The sequence below is a fragment of the Bufo bufo genome, chromosome 6 (assembly GCF_905171765.1).
Source record: "Bufo bufo chromosome 6, aBufBuf1.1, whole genome shotgun sequence".
In the NCBI taxonomy this organism is placed as follows: domain Eukaryota; kingdom Metazoa; phylum Chordata; class Amphibia; order Anura; family Bufonidae; genus Bufo; species Bufo bufo.
In genome coordinates, this window is record NC_053394.1 from 35,576,562 (window position 1) to 35,598,826 (window position 22,265).

At 45.2% G+C, this 22,265-nt stretch overlaps 1 protein-coding gene across 1 annotated transcript in view; it reads right to left on the minus strand.

Moving 5' to 3' along the window:
* Positions 1–22,265, minus strand: part of PYROXD2 (pyridine nucleotide-disulphide oxidoreductase domain 2) — a 113,621-nt gene that overhangs the window by 83,391 nt on the left and 7,965 nt on the right. The window contains exon 2 of the mRNA XM_040437144.1: positions 249–268. Within this exon, the coding sequence (XP_040293078.1) occupies positions 249–268 (20 nt within the window). The remainder of the gene's footprint in view (positions 1–248; positions 269–22,265) is intronic.

Consider the following 22,265-nt stretch of genomic DNA (forward strand, 5'->3'; position numbering starts at 1 on the left):
GAAACAGAAGGACAAATTACTTTACATTGCAGAATTTATGTTATTAAGGAAAAATGCAGAATCAGTCTTTTTTAATGTGGATAAAGTATACAGTTAATAAATGACTGTAGTGGTAACTTACAGTGTATATGTAAGCACCTTTACAGGGGGTATTTTACTATGGTCAGCACTTTACTCTTACTATGGAATTTGCTTGCACATGCAGCAGTTAAATGATTTACAGAACAAAAAAATGTCATAAAACTCACCGCTACCAGGCCATTGTGTCCTGTAAAAGAATAAAAAATACACATTTACACACACAATACTATATATTTTGTACATATATACAGGATAAAGATGTGAAAAAAAAATTAAGATTGCACGATGAAAGATGCTGGAGTTTTCTAATATACTTTGTGTTTCATTTGCTGTCAGTGAATGAACTATGTCCATTGTAATGAGCCCTACATCGGTTTCAGTTAGACATAATCAGGACAGGTTTTCAGCCATTGGCTCCATACACTAAAGCAAGCAGAAAGAAGGAATTGAAGCTTAAAGTATATTAGAAAGTTGCTATGCAATAGACAAATATGTATTTAATTTAAACCATTTAACCAATTTACGCATTGGAACAAATAGTAAAGATGTGAAATATTCTTGCTGAAACCTGGAGATTTTAGTTTTAGAGTTTAGAGGGGGCAAAGATTATAGACCTAACTACACAAGTCAAATATATTTTCTCTACTGTGATATCACTGTGAGATTTACCATGTATTATCTCTGTACTGTGATATCACAGTGTTTATTATCTCTGTACTGTGACATCACTGTGTGTATTATCCCTGTACTGTGACATCACTGTGTGTATTATCCCTGTACTGTGACATCACTGTGTGTATTACCCCTGTACTGTGACATCACTGTGTGTATTATCCCTGTACTGTGACATCACTGTGTTTATTATCTCTGTACTGTGACATCACTGTGTTTTATTATCCTTGTACTGTGACATCACTGTGTTTATTACCCCCTGTACTGTGACATCACTGTGTTTATTATCCCTGTACTGTGACATCACTGTGTTTATTATCCCTGTACTGTGAACATCACTGTGTTTATTATCCCTGTACTGTGACATCACTGTGTTTATTATCCCTGTACTGTGACATCACTGTGTGTATTATCCCTGTTATATCTGTACTGTGACATCACTGTGTGTATTATCCCTGTACTGTGACATCACTGTGTTTATTATCCCATGTACTGTGACATCACTGTGTTTGTTATTCCCTGTACTGTGACATCACTGTGTTTGTTATCCCTGTACTTTGACATCACTGTGTTTGTTTCCCTGTACTGTGACATCACTGTGTTTAATATCCCTGACTGTGACAATCACTGTGTTTATTATCCCTGTACTGTGACATCACTGTGTTTATTATCCCTGTACTGTGACATCACAGTGTGTATTATCTCTGTATTGTGACATCACCGTGTGTATTATCCCTGTACTGTGACATCACCGTGTGTATTATCTCTGTACTATGACATCACCGTGTGTATTATCTCTGTATTGTGACATCACCGTGTGTATTATCTCTGTACTGTGACATCACTGTGTGTATTATCCCTGTACTGTGACATCACTGTGTTTATTATCCCTGTACTGTGACATCACTGTGTTTATTATCCCTGTACTGTGACATCACAGTGTGTATTATCTCTGTACTGTGACATCACCGTGTGTATTATCCCTGTACTGTGACATCACCGTGTGTATTATCTCTGTACTGTGACATCACCGTGTGTATTATCTCTGTATTGTGACATCACCGTGTGTATTATCTCTGTACTGTGACATCACTGTGTGTATTATCCCTGTACTGTGACATCACTGTGTGTATTATCCCTGTACTGTGACATCACTGTGTGTATTACCCCTGTACTGTGACATCACTGTGTGTATTATCCCTGTACTGTGACATCACTGTGTGTATTATCTCTGTACTGTGACATCACTGTGTTTATTATCCTTGTACTGTGACATCACTGTGTTTATTACCCCTGTACTGTGACATCACTGTGTTTATTATCCCTGTACTGTGACATCACTGTGTTTATTATCCCTGTACTGTCACATCACTGTGTTTATTATCCCTGTACTGTCACATCACTGTGTTTATTATCCCTGTACTGTGACATCACTGTGTGTATTATCCTGTACTGTGACATCACTGTGTGTATTATCCCTGTACTGTGACATCACTGTGTTTATTATCCCTGTACTGTGACATCACTGTGTTTATTATCCCTGTACTGTGACATCACTGTGTTTATTATCCCTGTACTGTGACATCACTGTGTTTGTTATCCCTGTACTGTGACATCACTGTGTTTATTATCCCTGTACTGTGACATCACAGTGTGTATTATCTCTGTACTGTGACATCACCGTGTGTATTATCCCTGTACTGTGACATCACCGTGTGTATTATCTCTGTACTGTGACATCACCGTGTGTATTATCTCTGTACTGTGACATCACCGTGTGTATTATCTCTGTACTGTGACATCACCGTGTGTATTATCCCTGTACTGTGACATCACTGTGTGTATTATCCCTGTACTGTGACATCACTGTGTTTATTACCCCTGTACTGTGACATCACTGTGTTTATTATCCCTGTACTGTGACATCACTGTGTTTATTATCCCTGTACTGTGTCATCACTGTGTTTATTATCCCTGTACTGTGACATCACTGTGTTTGTTATCCCTGTACTGTGACATCACTGTGTTTGTTATCCCTGTACCGTGACATCACTGTGTTTGTTATCCCTGTACTGTGACATCAGTGTGTTTATTATCCCTATACTGTGTGACATCAGTGTGTTTATTATCCCTATACTGTGTGACATCACTGTGTGTATTATCTCTGTACTGTGACATCACTGTGTGTATTATCCCTGTACTGTGACATCACTGTGTGTATTATCCCTGTACTGTGACATCACTGTGTTTATTACCCCTGTACTGTGACATCACTGTGTTTATTATCCCTGTACTGTGACATCACTGTGTTTATTATCCCTGTACTGTGACATCACTGTGTTTATTATCCCTGTACTGTGACATCACTGTGTTTGTTATCCCTGTACTGTGACATCACTGTGTTTGTTATCCCTGTACTGTGACATCACTGTGTTTGTTATCCCTGTACTGTGACATCACTGTGTTTGTTATCCCTGTACTGTGACATCACTGTGTTTATTATCCCTGTACTGTGACATCACTGTGTTTATTATCCCTGTACTGTGACATCACAGTGTGTATTATCTCTGTATTGTGACATCACCGTGTGTATTATCCCTGTACTGTGACATCACCGTGTGTATTATCTCTGTACTGTGACATCACCGTGTGTATTATCTCTGTATTGTGACATCACTGTGTTTATTATCTCTGTACTGTGACATCACTGTGTTTATCATCTCTGTACTGTGACATCACTGTGTTTATTATCCCTGTACTGTGACATCACTGTGTTTATTATCCCTATACTGTGTGACATCAGTGTGTTTATTATCCCTATACTGTGTGACATCACTGTTTATTATCCTTGTACTGTGTGACATCACTGTGTTTATTATCCCTATACTGTGTGACATCACTGTGTTTATTATCCCTGTACTGTGTGACATCAGTGTGTTTATTATCCCTATACTGTGTGACATCACTGTGTTTATTATCCCTGTACTGTGTGACATCACTGTGTTTATTATCCCTATACTGTGTGACATCACTGTGCACAATGCACAATATTCCCAGTATATACAGTACATTTGGAAAGTCAAAAACTAAAATCTTGCATTGCCATAAGTATTCAGACCCTTTCCTCGGGACTTAGATAAGCCCCCTTGGCAGTGATTACAGCCTCTAGTCTTCTTAGGTATGATGCCACAAGGTTTGCACACCTTTGAGGATATTCTGCCTCCATTCTCTGCAGATGTCAGGTGGGATGTGGACATTTCAGTGGGTTCTGGCTGAGACACTCAAGGACATTTACCGAGTTGTCCCTATGCCTCTCCTGTGTTGTCTTGGCTGTGTATTTAGGGTCATTGTCTTGTTGGAAGGTGAACCTTCGCCCCAGTTTGAGGTCCAGAGCACTCTGAAGCCGGTTTTCATTAAGAATATCTCCTTACTCTGCTCCATTCAGCTTTCCCTCAAACCTGACAAGTCTCCCTGTCCCCCAGCAGGACGCTGCCACCACCATACTTCACTGTAGGGATGGTGTTGGGCAGGTGATGAACAGTGCCTGGTTTCTGCAGACATGATGCATAACTTGAGGCGAAAACTTCATTCTTAGTTTTATCAGACCAGAGAATCTTATTTCTCACAGTCTGAGTGTGCAGTACCCCAGTGCAGGGGGATATCTGCAAATAGGTTTGTTCATAGATGTTATGTAATGTATTATATCATGTATTATATTACTATGTTGTGTCTTCCACCCAGTATAATGTGTATGTATGGCAAAGCTAGGGTTAACAAACCCTGGCTCAGCCCTGGTCGGAGGTTAGATGTGGGCTGGCCCCGCCCCTAACCCTTTGAAGAGTAGAGTGAGTGTGTGAGGAGAGAGGAAGCAAGTCCATGTGCTCCTTCTTCTTAGGCCTCAGAAGCCAGAAACTACCTGATCTCTGTTAAACCTTACTGCTTCTGCAGTTGTCGTAATTGTCATACATTTAGAACTGGCCCTGGATGCACCAAAGTTATGGAGAGGCCTGCACCTCTTCATAACTTCAGCGGATCCGCCGCCAGCTAAGGGCCTTTATTAAAGGAGTTCTCCGGTCCAAACCTAATAATTGCTGGCTAAATCTAACCTGTGAAGGGAAGGTTGGTGGGCTTATACTTACCTTCCACAGTGCAGCCAGTTTGGAGATCCCGATCATCCACCTCCCGGTCACAAGGTCCCTCCTGATGGATTTTCTATCTTCCGGCCGAAGTCCGTCTTCTTCTCTTCCTGTCTTCTCTTCCTTTCTCCAGCAGGAGACGGATCATAACTAGTGACTTCACCGCCTCCTGCTGGAGAAAGCGCTGGCCGGCAGTCTTCACAGCGCACTAGGCTGAATGCTAGTGTGCAGGAGCGCCGGCCACTCTCTGTAATGTACAGGCTTCTATGTGAAGCCTGTACTGAACCCTGCACAGCGCGATGTAAGCGCTGTGCAGGAGTGACAGCATAGCGATCAGTCACAGAGGCTGATCGCTAAGCTGTGCATGTCACAGGGGGCACTTTGGATGGCAAACACGGGGCACTGGATGGCAAACAAGGGGGCACTGGATGGCACAAGGGGGTACTGGATGGCAAACAGGATGCACTGGATGGCACAAGGGGGTAATGAATGGCATAATGGGGCAATGGATGGCACAATAGGGGAACTGGATAGCACAAGTTGGTCAATTGATGGCACAAGTCAGGCACTGGATGACACAATGGGGGCACTGGATGGCCCAAAAAAGGTACTGGATGGCCCAAGGAGGCACTGGATGGCAAACAGGGGTACTGGATGGCCAAACAAGGGGGCATTGCATGGCACAATGAGAGCACTGGATGGCACAAGGGGGCACTGGATGGCAAACTGGATGGCACAATGGGGTAACTGGATGGCACAAAGGGGAAATGGATGGCAGAATGGGGCAATGGATGGCACAATGGGGACACTGGATGGCACAATGGGGACACTGGATGGCACAATGGGGACACTGGATGGCAAACAGGGCCATTGGATGGCAAACAAGGGGGCACTGGATGGCATGAGGGGGCAATGGATAACAATGGGGGAACTAGATGGCACAAGGGGGCAGTGGATAGCAAACAGGGGCACTGGATGGCAAACAAGGGGGCACTGCATGGCACAATGGAGGAACTGGTTGGCACAAGGAGGGCAATGGATGGCAAACAGGGGCACTGAATGGCAAACAGGGGCACTGGATGGTAAACAGGGCCATTGTATGGCAAACAAGGGGGCACTGGATGGCATGAGGGGGCAATGGATAACAATGGGGGAACTAGATGGCACAAGGGGGCAGTGGATGGCAAACAGGGCCACTGGATGGCAAACAAGGGGGCACTGCATGGCACAATGCAATTTGCAATACACCCGGCCGGCATCCCCATAAAAATCCCTATTCTTGTCCGCAATTGCGGACCAGAATAGGACAGGTTATATTTTTTCCGGAGACGCGGTCCGGAAGATCGGCGGCGCGCTCCGGAAATGCGGATGCGGACAGCACACTGTGTCCTGGGGATAAATAGATGATGGGAGAGATCTCTGTACTGACCCCTGATATATTTATACATAGTAATTAGATCTCCCCGTCTTTTTTCTAAAGTGAATAATCCTAATGTTGATAATCTTTCAGGGTACTGTAGTTGCCCCATTCCAGTTATTACTTTAGTTGCCCTCCTCTGAACCCTCTCCAGCTCTGCTATGTCTGCCTTTTTCACAGGAGCCCAGAACTGTACACAGTAGTCCATGTGTGGTCAGACCAGTGACTTGTAAAGTGGTAGGACTATGTTCTCATCACGGGCATCTATGCCCCTTTTGATGCAACCCATTATCTTATTGGCCTTGGCAGCAGCTGCCTGACACTGGTTTCTACTGCTTAGTTTGCTGTTTATTAAAATTCCTAAGTCCTTTTCCATGTCAGTGTTACCCAGTGTTTTACCATTTAGTATGTACGGGTGACTTGCATTATTCCTTCCCATGTGCATAACTTTACATTTGTCAGTGTTAAACCTCATCTGCCACTTATCTGCCCAAGCCTCCAATCTATCCAGATCCATCTGTAGCAGCATCCTGTTCTCTGTAGTATATATATATATACACACAGTTGCAAGAAAATGTATGTGAACCCTTTGGAATGATATGGATGTCTGCATAAATTGGTCATAAAATGTGATCTGATCTTCATCTAAGTCACAACAATAGACAATCACAGTCTGCTTAAACTAATAAGACACAAAGAATTAAATGTTACCATGTTTTTATTGAACACATCATGTAAACATTCACAGTGCAAGGTGGAAAAAGTATGTGAACCCTTGGATTTAATAACTGGTTGAACCTCCTTTGGCAGCAATAACTTCAACCAAATGTTTCCTGTAGTTGCAGATCAGACGTGCACAACGGTCAGGAGTAATTCTTGACCATTCCTCTTTACAGAACTGTTTCAGTTCAGCAATATTCTTGGGATGTCTGGTGTGAATCGCTTTCTTGAGGTCATGCTACACTATCTCAATCGGATTGAGGTCAGGAGTCTGACTGGGCCACTCCAGAAGGTGTATTTTCTTCTGTTTAAGCCATTCTGTTTTTGATTTACTTCTATGCTTTGGGTCGTTGTCCTGTTGCAACACCCATCTTCTGTTGAGCTTCAGCTGGTGGACAGATGGCCTTAAGTTCTCCTGCAAAATGTCTTGATAAACTTGGGAATTCATATTTTTTTCGATGATAGCAATCCATCCAGGCCCTGACGCAGCAAAGCAGCCCCAAACCATGATGCCCCCACCACCATACTTCACAGTTGGGATGAGGTTTTGATGTTGGTGTGCTGTGCCTCTTTTTCTCCACACATAGTGTTGTGTGTTTCTTCCAAACATCTCAACTTTGGTTTCATCTGTCCACAGAATATTTTGCCAGTACTGCTGTGCATCCAGGTGCTCTTATGCAAACTGTAAACGTGCAGCAGTGTTTTTGGGGACAACAGTGGCTTCCTCTGTGGTATCCTCCCTTGAAATCCATTCTTGCTTAGTGTTTTACGTATTGTAGATTCGCTAACAGGGATGTTAGCATATGCCAGAGACTTTTGTAAGTCTTTAGCTGACATTCTAGGATTCTTCTTGACCTCATTGAGCAGTCTGCACTGTGCTCTTGCAGTCATCTTTACATGACGGTCACTCCTAGGGAGAGTAGCAGCAGTGCTGAACTTTCTCCATTTATAGACAATTTGTCTTACCATAGACTGATGAACAGCAAGGCTTTTGGAGATACTTTTATAACCCTTTCCAGCTTTATGCAAGTCAACAATTCTTAATCGTAGGTCTTCTGAGAGCTCTTTTGTGCGAGGCATCATTCACATCAGGCAATGCTTCTTGTGAAAAGCAAACCCAGAACTGGTGTGTGTTTTTTATAGGGCAGGGCAGCTGTAACCAACACCTCCAATCTCATCTCATTGATTGGACTCCAGTTGGCTGACACCTCACTCCAATTATTACTTGGAGATGTCATTAGTCTAGGGGTTCACATACCTTTGCCACCTGCACTGTGAATGTTTACATGGTGTGTTCAATAAAAACATGGTAACATTTAATTCTTTGTGTGTTATTAGTTTAAGCAGACTGTGATTGTCTATTGTTGTGACTTAGATGAAGATCAGATCACATTTTATGACCAATTTGTGCAGAAATCCATATCATTCCAAAGAGTTCACATACTTTTTCTTGCAACTGTATATATATACACATACATACATACAGTATACTGTCCTCTTCCGTGTTACTTACTTTACACAGTTTAGTGTAATCTGCAAAAATTGATATTTGAGTGTGCAAGCCTTCTACACGATCATTAATAAATATATTGAAGAGGATAGGGCCCAATACTGACCCCTGAGGTACTCCACTAGTGACAGTGACCAAATCTGAGTGTGTACCATTAATAATCACCCTCCGCTTTATATCCCTCAGCCAGTTACTTACCCACATACAGATATTTTCTCCCAGTCCAAGCATTCTCATTTTATATACTAACCTTTCATGCTGTACATTGTCAAATGCTTTGGAGAAGTCCAGATATATGACATTCATTGATTCACCGCTGTCAAGTCTAGAACTTACCTCCTCATAGAAACTGATTAAATTAGTTTGACATGACCGATCCCTCATGAAGCCATGCTGATATGGCGTTATTTGCTTATTTTCATTGAGATCCTCCAAGATAGCATCTCTTAGAAAACCTTCAAACAGTTTACCCACAACAGATGTTAAACTTACCGGCCTATAGTTTCCAGGCTCTGTTTTTGGACCCTTTTTGAATATTGGCACCACATTTGCTATGCGCCAATCCTGTGGGACATTCCCTGTCAGTATAGAGTCTGTAAATATCAGAAATAAGGGTCTGGCTATGACATTACTTAATTCTCTTAGGATACGGGGGTGTATGCCATCTGGTCCTGGCGATTTGTCTATTTTAATCTTTTTAAGTCGCTGTTGTACTTCTTCCTGGGTCAGACAGTGCTTCCTTGCTACCCTCCTGTTTTATGCTTACTTTTTGTCACTTATTGCTTTCTGTACAGTTCTATTTATCCACATTGGTTTCTTCTTGTTCCTTAACACTTTATTCCTATAAGGTATGTACCTCTCACAATTAGATTTTAGGATGCTTTTAAAAATATCCCATTTTGTGGCGGTATTTTTTATTTTTGAGGACTTTGTCCCAGTTAGTTACGCCTATGGCCTCTCTTGGTTGGCTAAATTTAGCTTTTTTTAAGTTTGGTATTTTTGTTCCTCCCTGTAGAAACGCTCTTTTGAATGATAATTGGAAGGTTATTACTTTATGGTCACTATTTCCCAGGTGTCCCCCAACCTGCACGTCTGTTGTTCTGTCAGGTCTATTGGTAAATACTAAGTCCAGTATGGCCGTCCCTCTAGTCGGGTCCTGAACCAGTTGGGAAAGGTAATTGTCTTTGGTTATTGCTAAAAACCAGTGGCGTCGCCAGGGGGGGCCAGAGGGGGCCACGGCCCCCCCTACATCATGCTGTGCCCCCCCAACTAAAATGCCCCCCCCCAAGTGAGCCGCCGCTGCCGCCGGGCACAGGGAGATGAGCGCTTTCATTGCGCTCATCTCCATTGTAACCTGCCTGTGCCAGTGGAGGTGCAGGGGAGGGAGAGGCGTGTCCCTTCCCCTTCCTCTGATAGGCTGCAGGTACTAGACCGGCAGCCTATCAGAGGCCGGCGCAGGCGGCGCGATGACGTCATCGCGCCGCCTGAGCCTTACAGCGCGGGACACAGGAAGAGTCTGCATCGCATCGCTGACACTGAGGTAAGTATAAGTGTTTTTTTTTTGTTTGTTTTTTTACAATAGTGTTACTGGCACATTGGGGGGCTTATTACAATGAGGGGGGGCTGACTTAATACTGACATGATGGGGGGGACTTAATACTGGCACATGATGATGGGGGGACTTAATACTGGCACATGATGATGGGGGGGACTTAATACTGGCACATGATGATGGGGGGGGACTTAATACTGGCACATGATGATGGGGGGACTTAATACTGGCACATGATGATGGGGGGGGACTTAATACTGGCACATGATGATGGGGGACTTAATACTGGCACATGATGATGGGGGGGACTTAATACTGGCACATGATGGGGGGGGACTTAATACTGGCACATGATGGGGGGGCTTAATACTGGCACATGATGGGGGGCTTAATAGTGGCACAATGGGGGGCTTAATACTAGCACATGATGGGGGGCTTAATACTGGCACATGATGGGGGGGGACTTAATACTGGCACATGATGGGGGGGGCTTAATACTGGCACATGATGGGGGGCTTAATAGTGGCACAATGGGGGGCTTAATACTAGCACGTAATGGGGGGGCTTATTACTAGCACGTAATGGGGGGGCTAATTACTGGCACGTGATGGGGGGCTTATTACTGGCACGTGATGGGGGCTTATTACTGGCACGTGATGGGGGGCTTATTACTGGCACGTGATGGGGGGCTTATTACTGGCACGTGATGGGGGGCTTATTACTGGCACTTGATGGGGGGCTTATTACTGGCATGTGATGGGGCTCTTGTTACTGGCACGTGATGGGGGCTTATTACTGGCACGTGATGGGGGGGGCTTATTACTGGCACGTGATGGGGGGGCTTATTACTGGCACGTGATGGGGGGCTTATTACTGGCACATTGGGGGGCTTATTACTGGCACGTGATGGGGGGCTTATTACTGGCACGTGATGGGGGGCTTATTAGTGGCACGTGATGGGGGGCTTATTAGTGGCACGTGATGGGGGGCTTATTAGTGGCACGTGATGGGGGCTTATTACTGGCACGTGATGGAGGGCTTATTACTGGCACGTGATGGGGCTCTTGTTACTGGCACGTGATGGGGGATTATTACTGGTACATTGGGGGGCTCTTGTTACAGGCAGTGGCACGTTATTGAGGGCACTTATTACTGGCACATTATTGGTGGGCACTATAGGGGCATCTACTGAGGCCACAAATTAGGGGTGTTTTATATGGGGGGCTCTGTACAGTAGCATTTTATACTGGGACACATTATAGTGGGTACTATGGAGAAGGGGAGACAGAAGTACTATGGAGTCATCTACGGGGGGCACTAAGAAGGTGTATTTTATACTTGCAAATTATGGGGGACACTGAGGGCATCTACTGGGGCACCATATATGGGGCATTTTATACTGGTACATTATGAGGGGCACTAGCAGGGAGGGGGGAGAGGAGCACTATGGAGGCATTTACTGGGGCACTATATAGGGGTATTTTATACTGGCACATTATGGGGGACATTAGCTCAACTGGGGGCATAAGAGGGTATGTTTTGCACATTATAAGGAGAATTATTTCTACTGGGGGGGGGGCATTATGGTGGGCTTTATTACTCCCCCATGGTATGACCCCCTAGTAGAAGCACCAGCCTCTCCCTGCTCTGCTATCCCTCTGCCCCTTCACCAAATCCTTATTATGAAATCTTTCTCATTAGGATAAAACACAACATCAGCTCCGCCGAGCCCCCGGCCAAAGTGTTGAAGTGGTGTCGGAGATCCCCAAGGGGCCAAGCCAAGTAACAGCAAGTTTTCATGTGAAATATGTTTATTTTATATATGAACACTCCTGTGAGAAGCGGGGAGGGAGATCTGCGGATGACACATATAGCATAAGATGCTATATACGGTATGTGGCATCCACAGATCCCCCCCCATAGCAGTGTCATCCACAGATCCCCCTCTCTATAAAAGTGTCATCCACAGACAGCTGGACTTTTCTTCCCTGTTGCGGTTTTAGGTATTGGGTAAAGTATTGCAGCATTTCTAAGCGTACTTGTGTAAATGTATCGTTGTTATAGCTGCCCCCCCTACTTTTGTCCTGGCCCCCCCAAAATTTGAAAGCTAGAGACGCCACTGCCAAGAACCTGTTTCTTTTATGAGATGTACAGCTTTCAGTTTCCCAGTCTATATCTGGGTAGTTGAAGTCCCCCATAATAACCACCTCATTATGATCTGCCACCTCGTCTATCTCGTTTAGTAGTAGATTTTCTGTGGACTCTGGTATATTAGGTGGTTTATAGTAAACTCCTATTAGTAATTTATTGTTATTTTTGCCTCCATGTATTTCGACTCCACATGTTCATGTCCCTCACTTATATCTTCTCGGACTGTGGGCTTTAGACAGGACTTTACATAAAGGCAGACCCCTCCCCCTCTCCGGTTTTGACGATCCTTTCTAAACAGACTGTAACCCTGTACATTAACCGCCCAGTCATAGCTATCATCCAGCCATGTCTCAGTTATTCCCACTGTTATAGCTATCATCCAGCCATGTCTCAGTTATTCCCACTGTCATAGCTATCATCCAGCCATGTCTCAGTTATTCCCACTGTTATAGCTATCATCCAGCCATGTCTCAGTTATTCCCACTGTTATAGCTATCATCCAGCCATGTCTCAGTTATTCCCACTGTCATAGCTATCATCCAGCCATGTCTCAGTTATTCCCACTGTTATAGCTATCATCCAGCCATGTCTCAGTTATTCCCACTATGTCATAGTCCTCCTCACACATCACTAATTCCAGTTCCCCAGTTTTATTAGTCAGGCTTCTGGCATTAGTATACATACAATTAAGAGGTTTATGTATATTTTGTACCCTACATCTGCGGGATGAGATGACGGTTTGATTGGCACTATTTTGGGGTGCGTGTGACTTTTTGATCGCTTGCTATTACACTTTTTGTGATGTAAGGTGACAAAAAATGGCTTTTTTTACACCGTTTTTATTTTTATTTTTTTACGGTATTCACCTGAGGGGTTAGGTCATGTGATATTTTTATAGAGCAAGTTATTACGGACGCTGCGATAACTAATATGTATACTTTCTTTTTATTTATAAAGTTTTACACAATGATTTCATTTTTGAAGCAAAAAAAAAATCTGGTTTTAGTGTTTCCATAATATGAGAGCCATAATTTTTTCAGTTTTTGGGCGATTATCTTAGGTAGGGTCTCATTTTTTGCGGGATGAGATGACGGTTTGATTAGCCCTATTTTGGGGTGCGTGTGACTTTTTGATCGCTTGCTATTACACTTTTTGTGATGTAAGGTGACAAAAAATTGTTTATTTAGCACAGTTTTTATTTTTAATTTTTTACGGTGTTCATCTCAGGGGTTAAGTCATGTGATATTTTTATAGAGCCGGTCGATATGGACGCGGCGATACCTAATATGTGTACTTTTTTTTATTTATGTGTTTTACACAATAACAGCTTTTTTAAAACCAAAAAAATTATGTTTTAGTGTCTCCATATTCTGAGCCATAGTTTTTTTATTTGTTGGGTGGTAGGGGCTCATTTTTTGCGGGATGAGGTGACGGTTAGATTGCCCACCAAAATAGTACCAAACACCTTTTTGATCGCTTGCTGTTGTACTTTTTGTGATGTAAGGTGACAAAGAAGTGGTTTATTTAGCACAATTTTTTTTTTTTTTTTTTACGGTGTTCATCTGAGGGGTTAGGTCATGTGATATGTTTATAGAGCTGGTCGATACGGACACGGCGATACCTAATATGTATACTTTTTTTTTTCCCCCTATTTTTTACCAATTTTTTTTACTTTATTTGGGGAAAATGACGTTTTTGTTTATTTTTACTTGAAACTTTAAAATTTTTGGGGGGGGGGAACTTTTTTTTTCAATTAATTTTTTGTCCCACTTTGGGACTTGATCTTTTGGGGGTCTAATCCTTTACAATGCATTCCAATACTTCTGTATTGGAATGCATTGGCTGTATGAGTAATACTGTGTGTATTACTCATACAGCTTCCGGGGCCTGTGAGATCCAGGGGGCTGGATCTCACAGGCTCGTCACCGGAAGGCAGCGCGATGCCTTCCTTAGACATCGCGCTGCCTTCCATGCCATCAGGTCCCCCCTACAGCCGCATGGGGACCGATGGCACCGCCGCCCGCCGCTGCCGCACCAGGTAAAAGCCGCAAACCGCAGGTCTGAATTGACCTGCGGTTTGCGGCGATCGCCGACACGGGGGGGTCACGGGACCCCCCGGCGTTGTGACAGGATGCCCGTTGAATGATTTCAGCGGACATCCTGTTCCAATTAACCCCCGCCGCGGCCGCAATCGCGTTTTAAAGTTAGGAAGTACCGGTACACCCTGGGTCCTTAAGGACTCGGGAAACAGGGCGTACCGGTATGCCCTAAGTCCCTAAGGGGTTAATGATGGGAAAATGAATCCAGCCAGCAAAGGAAGCAATATGGCCAATCACAATACAAGTGTCTTGTATTAAATTCTCTACATGTTAAAAGCTGTTTGCTAAAGTGAGACAGCCCCTTTAAGTTTTAGATCCAAATTTCAGAAGCCCTAAAGTGATTTTGGACTTACGTAGAACACTGTAGAGTTTTAGTGAATTCCTATGTGATGCAGCTTCAGCCTGTCTCCCCTGGCTCCTGCTTGTGATAGACTTCTCTCTGTCACCTCTTCCATGCAGGGAAGAGCAATGTAAAGCTCCTTCTCATAGGATACAATGAATATTTTTCATACAGCAGTTAGGCCTCTTTCACACGGGCGTCGCGGGTGAGGGCTGGATGCATTCAGGGTGCATTGCGGGAAACCAACGCGAGTAGGTACGCAATTGCAGTCAGTTTTGTCTGCGATTGCGTTTCGATGTTCATTTTTTTCTGCGCGAGTGCAATGCGCTTTGCACGCGCGTGAGAAAAAACTGAATGTGGTACCCAGACCCGAACCCAGACTTCTTTACTAAAGTTCAGGTTTGGTTTAGGTGTTCTGTAGATTTTATTATTTTCCATTATAACATGGTTAAAAGGGAAATTAATAGCATTCTTTAATACAGAATGCAAAGTGAAATGGGAAATGAGCGTTAAAAAATAATAAAAACATTACTCACCTCATCCACTTGATCGCGCAGCCGGGATCCTCTTCTTTGTTCTTCTTAAAGGACCTGCAAAAGGACCTTCGCTGACGTCATCGCGCTCGCATATGCAGATCCGGATGCGGGCCCATTGACTTGAATGGGTCCGCAAATCCGGAGATGCAAAAATGGTGCGGAACGGAAGCACGGAACGGAACCCTACGGAAGCACTACAGAGTGCTTCTGTGGGGTTTCGTCCCGTACTTCCGTTCTGCAAAAAGATAGAACATGTCCTATCTTTTTGTGGAACGGGCGGATCGCAGACCCATTAAAGTGAATGGGTCCACGATCCGCTGCCCCACAGTCGGTGTTCATGCATTGCGGCCCGCAATTTGAGGGCTGCAGCACAGCCACGGGGCGCACACGTTCATGTGCAGGAGGCCTTAGTCCGTGTTTGATCCATGATTTCCATCAGTGAGGTCTCTTGCACATGAATGTGTGCTGCCTGTGCTGCGGTCCGCAATGCACAGGCACCGACCGTGGTCCAGCCGCATTCGGATCGCGACCCAATTCACTTGCCAAGTTCTATCTTTTTGCGGAATGGAAACACGAAACGGAACCCCACGAAAGCACTCTGTAGTGCTTCTGTTCCGTGGTTCCGATCCGTTCCGCATCTCTGGATTTGCGGACCCATTCAAGCAAATGGGACCACATCTGTGATGAGGAATGCACACGGCCGGTGTACAGTGTATTGCGGACCCGCCATATGCGGGCCGCAGTACGGCCACGGGAACACACGGTCGTGTGCAAAAGGCCTGATTGTGAGCCAAAACCAGGATTGGAGCCTTTGCAGAGATGAGGAATAAAGGAAAGATCTGCTCCTGTTCTGTGTTTAGAGCCGCACCAGGTTTTGGCTCACAATCACTGATGGAAATCACTCACTGAACACTGACGTGTGAAAGAGGCATAAGCCTGGGTTCACACAGTTTTTGTTTTTTTTTTATGTGTTTTGGGTGCATTTCTTTGCAGGAAAAACACCAACAATAAATGTTAGGCCCCATGGACACGACCGTTGTTTGGTTCCACATCCAAGCTGATTATTTTGCGGAACGGGTGCGGACCCATTCACTTCAATGGAGCCACAAAAGTGCTGTCCTCATCCGTTGCTCTGTTCCATGGCCGGACCAGAATAGGCATTTTAGTCTATGGGAATTTTGAACATAGGACACAAGTTTTATATAATGGTGTGTTCTTTTCAGTTGCTGTGCATTTTTCTGTCCATGTGTTTTAGCAATGAACTTTTTTCATACCCTTCTCTAAAGGAAAAACATAACAATGCAATACACATGCGTGAAGAAAAAACGGCACTAATAAAATACATAAAAAAACATCATTTTGTTAAAGTAAGGCTCCATGCACACGAACGTTGTTTGTTTCCGTGTCCGTTCTGTTTTTTTTTTGCGGATAGGATGCGGACCCATTCATTTCAATGGGTCCGCAAAAAATGTCCGCATCAGTATGTCTGTTCCGTAGCCCCGCAAAAAAAATAGAACATGTCTTATTCTTGTCCGTTTTAGGCATTGTTACAATGGATCCACAAAAAAAAACAAAAACGGATGGCATACTGCCAGAGCACAAGAAAAACTATCATCCACGATACCTAGCTTCATGTCCCAGTTTGCAGGCCAGTGCAGGACACGACTCTTGAAGTCAAGACCAGTGTGACCAGGTGGTCGGTTGGATTGCAGCAGATAATGCTTCCAGTCGGTTAAGCACCACCCTGTCTTCCACCAAGTCCAGTCTCAGTAGCCAAGAGTCTGGTCCACACAATCCTCACCCAGATCCTCCTTCCTCCCACCATGGAGAGTCTGGGCAAACAAGTGATCCCACACTCGGATATTCTGAGGAGCTCTTTTCAGCGCCATACCTTGATTTGGCCCTCTCACCAAGCACGCTTGAAGAGGGACATGAGATCTTGTGCCCTGATTCCCAACCTCTTGAGCATCCACAGTCACAAGAAGATGACGGTAGGGGACGGCAATAACTGTTTAATGAGGTGGATGATGATGAGACACAGTTGCCAATAACTCAACGGCAATTACTGTCTCAAGAGGTTGATGAAGAGGATGAGACTCAGTTGTCAATCACTGAAGTAGTAGTTAGGTCAACAAGTCAGGAGGATGAGCAGAGTGAGGAAGTGGAAGAGGAGGTGGTGGACGATAAAGTCACTGACCCAACCTGGGAAGGTGGAAAGCCGAGCGAGGACAGCAGTACAGAGGGGGAGGGATCTGCTGCACCGCAACAGGCTGGAAGAGGCAGGCGGGTGGCAAAAGGGAACAGGCCTGCAACTGTTCCCCAGAGCATCCCCTTTTCAAGGGGTAGGTGTTCCGCAGTCTGGTGCTTTTTTGAGGAAAGTGCAGACGACAAAAAAATTGTGATTTGCAACCTGTGCAATACAAAAATGAGCAGGGGCGTGAACACTAGCAACCTCACCACCACCAGCATAATCCACCACATGGCATTAAAGCACTGTAATAGGTTGGCCAAACACCTGGGTCCACAATCAGTTTCTGCGGGTGACACCACTGCCTTCTCTTCCCCGTGTTATGCGCTGGCCAATCCCCTGTCCAAGACTCAGGCCCGGATGCCTCCCGCCCTGCACCTGGATCTTCGCAAGCACCATCAGCGACTACAGTCGTGGCCAAAAGTTTTGAGAATGACACAAATATTAGTTTTCACAAAGTTTGCTGCTAAACTGCTTTTAGATCTTTGTTTCAGTTGTTTCTGTGATGTAGTGAAATATAATTACACGCACTTCATACGTTTCAAAGGCTTTTATCGACAATTACATGACATTTATGCAGAGTCAGTATTTGCAGTGTTGGCCCTTCTTTTTCAGGACCTCTGCAATTCGACTGGGCGTGCTCTCAATCAACTTCTGGGCCAATTCCTGACTGATAGCAACCCATTCTTTCATAATTACTTCTTGGAGTTTGTCAGAATTAGTGGGTTTTTGTTTGTCCACCCGCCTCTTGAGGATTGACCACAAGTTCTCAATGGGATTAAGATCTGGGGAGCTTCTAGGCCATGGACCCAAAATGTCAACGTTTTGGTCCCCGAGACACTTAGTTATCACTTTTGCCTTATGCACGGTGCTCCATCGTGCTGGAAAATGCATTGCTCTTCACCAAACTGTTGTTGGATTGTTGGAAGAAGTTGCTGTTGGAGGGTGTTTTGGTACCATTCTTTATTCATGGCTGTGTTTTTGGGCAAAATTGTGAGTGAGCCCACTCCCTTGGATGAGAAGCAACCCCACACATGAATGGTCTCAGGATGCTTTACTGTCGGCATGACACAGGACCGATTGTAGCGCTCACCTTTTCTTCTCCGGACAAGCCTTTTTCCAGATGCCCCAAACAATCGGAAAGAGGCTTCATCGGAGAATATGACTTTGCCCCAGTCCTCAGCAGTCCATTCACCAGACTTTCTGCAGAAGATCAATCTGTCCCTGATGTTTTTTTTGGAGAGAAGTGGCTTCTTTGCTGCCCTTCTTGACACCAGGCCATCTTCCAAAAGTCTTCGCCTCACTGTGCGTGCAGATGCGCTCACACCTGCCTGCTGCCATTCCTGAGCAAGCTCTGCACTGGTGGCACTCCGATCCTGCAGCTGAATCCGCTTTAGGAGACGATCCTGGCGCTTGCTGGACTTTCTTGGACGCCCTGAAGCCTTCTTAACAAGAATTGAACCTCTTTCCTTGAAGTTCTTGATGATCCTATAAATTGTTGATTGAGGTGCAATCTTAGTAGCCACAATATCCTTGCCTGTGAAGCCATTTTTATGCAACGCAATGATGGCTGCACGCGTTTCTTTGCAGGTCACCATGGTTAACAATGGAAGAACAATGATTTCAAGCATCACCCTCCTTTTAACATGTCAAGTCTGCCATTTTAACCCAATCAGCCTGACATAATGATCTCCAGCCTTGTGATCGTCAACATTCTCACCTGAGTTAACAAGACGATTACTGAAATGATCTCAGCAGGTCCTTTAATGACAGCAATGAAATGCAGTGGAAAGTTTTTTTTGGGATTAAGTTAATTTTCATGGCAAAGAAGGACTATGCAATTCATCTGATCACTCTTCATAACATTCTGGAGTATATGCAAATTGCTATTATAAAAACGTAAGCAGCAACTTTTCCAATTTCCAATATTTATGTAATTCTCAAAACTTTTGGCCACGACTGTACATCCACTTCCGTGTCCCAGCGCAGTGTACAAATGTCCTTACCCCAGGCATTTGAACGCAAGCGCAAATACCCAGCCACCCACCCACAGGCCATAGCCGTAAATGCTCAGCTTTTCAAATTATTGGCCCTGGAAATGTTGCCATTTAGGCTTGTGGACACTGAGGCCTTCCGCAGCCTGATGTCGGCGGCCGTCCCGCATTACACAGTCCCTGGCCGCCACTATTTTTCAAGGTGTGCCGTGCCCGCCTTACACCAACATGTGTCCCGTAACATCACATGTGCCCTGACCAACGCAGTTACTGGGAAGGTCCACTTAACCATGGACACATGGACAAGTGCATTCGGCTAGGGACACTGCATTTCCCTGACAGCACACTGGGTGATTGTTGTGGAGGCCGAGAGAGAGTTGTTCCATGGGATGGCACAGGTGCTACTGACACCAAGGATTGGGGGCCCTAAGTCAATCAGGGTTTCCGCGAGCACCTACGTTAATGGCTCCAACCCCCACCTCCTCCGCCTCCTCCTCCATTTCCACCTCCGAATTATCCACGTGCAGCACCAGTCAGTCATCAGTCGGTAGCTGGAAGCAATGTAGCACTGCAGTGGGGAAGCGGCAACAGGCCGTGCTGAAGCTGATATGTTTAGGGGACAAACAGTACACCGCCGCAGAGCTGTGGCAGGGGATAAGAGACCAGACTGAGCTGTGACTCTCACCACTCAACCTAGAACCAGGCATGGTCGTGTCTGATAATGGCCGTAACTTGGTGGCGGCTTTGGAGCTCAGCAAGCTCAGACACATCCCATGCCTAGCCCATGTCTTAAACTTAGTGGTTCAGCGTTTCTCAAAACCTACCCCAATTTGCCTGAGCTACTGGTGAAGGTGCGCCACTTGTGTGCACATTTCCGCAAGTCATCAACAGCTTCAGCCGGTCTGTCAACGCTGTTGTGCGATGTGAGCACGCGCTGTAACTTAACATTCCACATGTTGGCCAGGCTTTGTGAGCAGTAGTGGAATACCATCTGCAACATGGTCGTCGCCTTTCCAGTCAGCTTACGCTATTCACAAGCGAGGGCATGGATTTTAAGAAACTTTGAGGAATCACAGATGGTGAGTGGCGATAACGCTATTATCAGCGTAACCATCCCACTTCTGTGTCTACTCAAACGATAGATGCTCACAATTAAGGACGACGCTTTGCATGTGGAAGAGGTGGAAATGGGGGAAGATATTACACAGGGTGATAGCCAGACCACCCTCAGTTCGTCTTCTCAGCGCGAATTGGACGATGAAGAGGAGGAGGAGCAGGAGACGGTTGCCTCCGCTACAGAGGATAGTACCCATGGAAGTTTAATTCCATCTGTTCAGCGTGGGTGGGCAGAAGAGGAGGAAGAGGATGAGGAGAATGAGAGTGATCCTCCTGATGACGACAGCGAAGTCTTGCCTGTTGGTACTCTGGCACACATGGCTGACTTTATGTTAGGCTGCCTTTCCAGCGACCCGCACGTTATACGCATTTTAGACAACATAGATTACTGGTTGTTCACACTTCTCGAACCCCGCTACAAAGAGAACATCTCATCTCTCATTCCTATGGTGGAGAGGACGAGTAAAACAGTGCAATACCAGAAGATCCTTGTTGAAAAATTGCTCCAAAAATTTCCATCTGACAACGCTGGCGGCAGAGTACGTAGTTCCTTGGCCAGGAGGGTAGACAAGGGGAACACACAGCAGTTCCAACAGAGGCAGGGCAACACTCTCCAAAGCCTGGGACAGTTTCATGACACCCCGCCAGCACCCTCACCCTGATGAGCGGCCTAGTGTCACAAGGAGGGAAACATTTTTGAAGATGGTGAAGGAGTACATAGCAGACCGTGTCAGAGTCCTCAATGATCCCTCAGTGCCTTACAACTACTGGGTGTCCAAGCTGGAAACGTGGCACAAACTGGCTCTCTACGCTTTAGAGGTGCTGACCTGCCCTGCCGCCAGCATTTTGTCTGAGCGGGTATTTAGTGCTACTGGTGGCATTATAACAGATAAGCGTATCCGCCTGTCAACTGAAAATGCTGACAGGTTGACTCTTATAAAAATGAACAAGGGCTGGATTGACCATGACTTCTCTACTCCACCAGAGGAAAGCTGATAAACATAAAGGCACATATATTATTTTTTAGACGGTCAGCTCACCAGCAGGCCCTCACCTTCAATGTTTTACAGGGTCAGTTCACTAGCAGGCCCACACCTAAAATCTTTTATAGGGTCCGCTCACCTTCAGGCCCACACCTAAAATCTTTTACAGGGTCAGCTCACCAGTAGGCCCAAGCATATAATGTTTTACAGGGTAAGCTCACCAGCAGGCCTTCACCTACAATCTTTTACATGGTCAGCTCACCTGAAGGCCCTCGCATATAATTTTTTTTTGAGGGTTAGCTCACCTGCAGGCCCTCACCTACAACCTTTTAGAGGGTCAGCTTACCAGAAGGCCCTCATCTACAATCTTTTACAGGGTCAGCTCACCAGCAGGCCCGCACCGTAAATCTTTTACAGGGTCAGCTCACCAGCAGGCCCTGGCATATAATGTTTTAGAGGGTCAGCTCACCTGCAGGCCCTCACCTACAACCTTTTAGAGGGTCAGCTCACCAGCAGGCCCGCACCTAAAATCTTTTATAGGGTCAGCTCACCAGCAGTGAAGCTGGCCAGCTAAGACCTGTCATAGGTTGCTAATATGGCGTATATGTGTATAAAGCTAGACCTGCCAATAACCTTAATACAGTTCCTATGTTAAAGACAAAAGCAGAGTTATTTACAGTGACTTCATGTTTTGATGTCATGTAATAGTT